The sequence below is a fragment of the Heptranchias perlo genome, unplaced genomic scaffold (genome assembly GCF_035084215.1).
Source record: "Heptranchias perlo isolate sHepPer1 unplaced genomic scaffold, sHepPer1.hap1 HAP1_SCAFFOLD_44, whole genome shotgun sequence".
NCBI lineage: Eukaryota > Metazoa > Chordata > Chondrichthyes > Hexanchiformes > Hexanchidae > Heptranchias > Heptranchias perlo.
Genome location: NW_027139453.1, coordinates 10,143,890 through 10,149,135, shown reverse-complemented (window position 1 = coordinate 10,149,135; position 5,246 = coordinate 10,143,890). Strand labels below are relative to the sequence as shown.

Genomic DNA, 5,246 nt, shown 5'->3' with positions numbered 1-5,246 from the left:
CACACGCAAAATCTAATGCATCCTTTCCGTGATGTCCTTTATCCTGGGACCAGGGAGACAGCCCAACATGCGGGACTCACGCCGGCCGTTGCAGACAAGCCTGACTATCCCCCTGACTATCAAACACCTATCATTTGTGTGCATTTCTATTCTTGGCTGTGCCACCCTGTGTAGTCCTTTGCTCCGCGGTACGGTGGATGTGCTCTCGATTGCATTCCCCCGAGGTGGCGTCATCCTCACTGGTATGGAGCACTGAAACCGATTAGTGAGCGCCTGAGCTGTCTGCCTCTTCCTACCCTGTCAGATGGCCACCCACTTACGATCCTCCTGAACTCTCCGTGGTTGTGGGGTGACCACATCCTGGAACGTGCGATCCAGGAAATTCTCAGCCTCCCGTATCCCTGCAGTTGCACTCAGCTCGAACTTGAGCAACCAGAGGCACTCGAGTGAAAAGTGCCAAGGTACAACACAGAGGCATGAGAAGAAAGAAAGCAGATAGAATCATAGAATCATAGAAAGAATCATAGAAAGGTTGCAGCACGGAAGGAGGACATTCAGCCCATCGTGTCTGTACCGGCTCTTTGAAAGAGCGAGCCAATTAGTCCCACTTTCCTGCACTTACACCACAACCCTGCAAATTCCTCCTATCCAATTCCATATTGAAAGTAACTATTGAATCTGCTTCCACCACCTTTCAGGGAGTGCATTCCAGGTCACAACAACATGGATAGGAAGTTGGGTAAAGGCCAGAAAACAGAGAGTGTTGTTGGAACCATTGCTCTTCTCAATACAAAGAAATGAGTAACAGGACATCAAATAGTCTCCTCTATCACTTTGATAGGATTGTACTACAGACCCCCAAATAGTCAACGGGAAATTGAGGAGCAAATACGTAAGGAGATTACAGACAGCTGCAAGAAAAATAGGGTGGTAATAGTAGGGGACTTTAACTTTCCCAACATTGACTGGGACAGCCATAGCATTTGGGGCTTGGATGGAGAGAAATTTGTTGAGTGTATTCAGGAGGAATTTCTCATTCAGTGTGTGGATGGCCCGACTAGAGAGGGGGCAAAATTGACCTCCTCTTGGGAAATAAGGAAGGGCAGGTGACAGAAGTGTTAGTGAGGGATCACTTTGGGACCAGTGATCATAATTCCATTAGTTTTAAGATAGCTATGGAGAATGATAGGTCTGGCCCAAAAGTTAAAATTCTAAATTGGGGAAAGGCCAATTTTGATGGTATTAGACAGGAACTTTCAGAAGTTGATTGGGAGAGTCTGTTGGCAGGCAAAGGGACGTCTGGTAAGTGGGAGGCTTTCAAAAGCGTGTTAACCAGGGTTCAGGGTAAGCACATTCCTTATAAAGTGAAGGGCAAGGCTGGTAGAAGTAGGGAACCTTGGATGACTCGGGAGATTGAGGCCCTAGTCAAAAAGAAGAAGGAGGCATATGACATGCATAGACAGCTGGGATCAAGTGGATCCCTTGAAGAGTATAGAGATTGCCGGAGTAGAGTTAAGAGAGAAATCAGGAGGGCAAAAAGAGGACATGAGATTGCTTTGGCAGATAAGGCAAAGGAGAATCCAAAGAGCTTCTACAAGTACATAAAGGGCAAAAGAGTAACTAGGGAGAGAGTAGGGCCTCTTAAGGATCAACAAGGTCATCTATGTGCGGAACCACAAGAGATGGGTGAGATCCTGAATTAATATTTCACATCGGTATTTACGGTTGAGAAAGCCATGGATGTTAGGGAACTTGGGGAAATAAATAGTGATGTCTTGAGGAGTGTACATATTACAGAGAGGGAGGTGCTGGAAGTCTTAACGCGCATCAAGGTAGATAAATCTCCGGGACCTGATGAAATGTATCCCAGGACGTTATGGGAGGTTAGGGAGGAAATTGCGGGTCCCCTAGCAGAGATATTCGAATCATCGACAGCTACAGGTTAGGTGCCTGAAGATTGGAGGGTAGCAAATGTTGTGCCTTTGTTTAAGAAGGGCGGCAGGGAAAAGCCTGGGAACTACAGACCGGAGAGCCTGACATCTTTAGTGGGTAAGTTGTTAGAGGGTATTCTGAGGGACAGGATCTACAGGCATTTGGAGAGGCAGGGACTGATTAGGAACAGTCAACATGGCTTTGTGAGAGGAAAATCATGTCTCACGAATTTGATTGAGTTTTTTGAAGGGGTAACCAAGAAGATAGATGAGGGCTGTGCAGTAGTCGTGGTCCACATGGATTTCAGCAAAGCCTTTGACAAGGTACCGCATGGTAGGTTGTTACATAAGGTTAAATCTCATGGGATCCAAAGTGAGGTAGCCAATTGGATACAAAATTGGCTTGACGACAGAAGTCAGAGGGTGGTTGTAGAGGGTTGTTTTTCAAACTGGAGGCCTGTGTCCAGCGGTGTGCCTCAGGGATCGGTGCTGGGTCCGCTGTTATTTGTTATTTATATTAATGATTTGGATGAGAATTTAGGAGGCATGGTTAGTAAGTTTGCAGATGACACCAAGATTGGTGGCATTGTGGACAGTGAAGAAGGTTATCTAGGATTGCAGCGGGACCTTGATAAATTGGGCCAGTGGGCCGATGAATGGCAGATGGAGTTTAATTTAGATAAATGTGAGGTGATGCATTTTGGAAGATCGAATCGGGCCAGGACCTACTCCGTTAATGGTAGGGCGTTGGGGAGAGTTATAGAACAAAGAGATCAAGGAGTACACGTTCATAGCTCCTTGAAAGTGGAGTCACAGGTGGATAGGGTGGTGAAGAAGGCATTCGGCATGCTTGGTTTCATTGGTCAGAACATTGAATACAGGAGTTGGCATGTCTTGTTGAAGTTGTACAGGACATTAGTAAGGCCACACTTGGAATACTGGTCACCCTATTATCGAAAGGATATTATTAAACTAGAAAGAGTGCAGAAAAGATTTACTAGGATGCTACCGGGACTTGATGGTGTGACTTATAGGGAGAGGTTAGATAGACTGGGACTTTTTTCCCTGGAGAGTAGGAGGTTAAGGGGTGATCTTATAGAAGTCTATAAAATAATGAGGGGCATAGATAAGGTAGATAGTCAAAATCTTTTCCCAAAGGTGGGGGTGTCTATAACGAGGGGACATAGATTTAAGGTGAGAGGGGAGAGATACAAAAGGGTCCAGAGGGGCAATTTTTTCACTCAAAGGGTGGTGAGTGTCTGGAACGAGCTGCCAGAGGCAATAGTAGAGGCGGGTACAATTTTGTCTTTTCAAAAGCATTTGGACAGTTACATGGGTAAGATGGGTTTCGAGGGATATGGGCCAAGTGCATTCAATTGGGACTCGCTTAGTGGTATAAACTGGGCGACATGGACATGTTGGGCCGAAGGACCTGTTTCCATGTTGTAACTTCTATGATTCTATGAATCTATGATTCTATCCAGGAAAGATTAATGACTCGGCACACTCTGTGTTTGACGCAAAACTGATTTATTTGACAGATAAGAAAATATTAAACTCTAGCCCAGTTACTGGGTTTATTAACATCAGGAGATACAAAGCCCAACTGCGAAAAAGCACGTGATTCAATCCTAGATGTGATTGACAGCAACAATAACATTTGAATCCAACCCTTGCAGTCACATGTGAACTCGCCGGTGTGCAGTGATGTGCTACGAATGAGTGAATCTCTTCCCAGACACGGAGCAGGTGAGCAGCCTCTCCCCAGTTTGAACTCGCTCGTATTTTACTCGGTGGGATGACTGAGTGGACCTCTTCCCACACACGGAGCAGGTGAACGGCCTCTCCCCAGTTTGAACTCGCTGGTGTTTCACTAGATGGGATGACTGAGTGAATCGCTTCTCATACACAGAGCAGGTGAACGGCCTCTCCCCACTTTGAACTCGCTGGTGTTTCACTAGGTGGGATGACTGAGTGAATCGCTTCTCATACACGGAGCAGGTGAACGGCCTCTCCCCAGTTTGAACTCGCTGGTGTTTCACTAGGTGGGATGACTGAGTGAATCGCTTCTCATACACGGAGCAGGTGAGCAGCCTCTCCCCAGTTTGAGCTCGGCTGATGATGAGTTTCCAGCTCACATAATTAATTGAATCCCTTCCCGCAGACCTCATATTTCCACGGTTTCTCCGTGGTCCGAGTGTCCCTGTGTCTCTCCAGGTTGGACGATCAGTTGAAGCCTTGTCCATACACGGAACACGTGTACGGTTTCTCCCCGCTGTGAATGGTGCGATGCTTTTTTCCAGGCTGTGTCTGTGCTTCTCGGTTTTTCCAGTCACACTGATGTTTGAAATCTTTTCCCACAGACAGAACAGACAAACATTTCTCCTTCCATATTGAAAGGCCGCTGATATTCAGGTCGTGATGAATCGAGCGGCTCTGTCAGATCTTGAGGTGATGTTTGGTTTAAGTTTCCCGTCTGCAAATCGTTCCCTTCTAATACCCTGTCATCACTGTAAATACAAGATAGGAATTCAGAACACAGAATTCTAGTTTTTATCGAACATTTTTCCTCTTCTGCTCCCCGAAAGCTGTAAATCCCCGTCCCACACACTCCTTCCCCCTCCATGTGTTAAAACCCAAACCTATTGCACCATCTCCAACATTCATTTCCTCCAATCCCAGTTTCCTCCCTCACTCTAATCTGGTTGGGTTCAGTTCTACACCCACTGTGTACAGAGTGAGAATAAAATAAATGGGGGAATGTTGTTCTTTCCAGGTTACTGGGACCCTGAAGCCCCGCCCACTATTTGTTCCTCGTCACGGGGACCTTGAAACCACGCCCACTCGTTGTTCCTGATCCCTGAGACCCTGCAGCCTCGACCACTCTTTGATCTTGGTTTCTGGGACATTGAAGCCCCGCCCACTGTTTGTTCCTGTTCACTTGGACCCTGAAGCCCCGCCAAACATTTGTTCCTGCTCACGAGGATCCTGAAGCCCCGCCCACCACTTTTTTCCTGCTCACTGGAACCCTGAAGCCCCGCCCACAATTTCTTGCTGGTCTCTGCGACCCTGTTGCCCCGCCCACAATTTGAAGCTTGTCAATGAAACCCTGAAGCCTCGTCCATTCTTTGTTCCAGTTCACTGGGAACCTGAGGCTTCGCCCAATCTTTGTTCCTCTTACATGGGACCCTGAAGCCCCGCCTATTATTTGTTCCTCGTCATTCGGACATTGAACCCACGCCCACTCTTTGTGCCCTATCATGGGGGAACTGAAGCCCCGCCCACTCTTTGTTGCGTGTCACTGGGACCCTGAAG

General features: G+C 47.1%; 1 protein-coding gene across 1 annotated transcript; it reads right to left on the bottom strand.

Moving 5' to 3' along the window:
- Positions 1 to 3,643: 3,643 nt before the first annotated feature.
- On the bottom strand, positions 3,644 to 4,102 carry LOC137312949 (oocyte zinc finger protein XlCOF6.1-like). The gene has a single exon (XM_067979310.1). The coding sequence runs from the start codon at positions 4,100 to 4,102 to the stop codon at positions 3,644 to 3,646; it is 459 nt and encodes a 152-aa protein (XP_067835411.1).
- Positions 4,103 to 5,246: the final 1,144 nt, after the last annotated feature.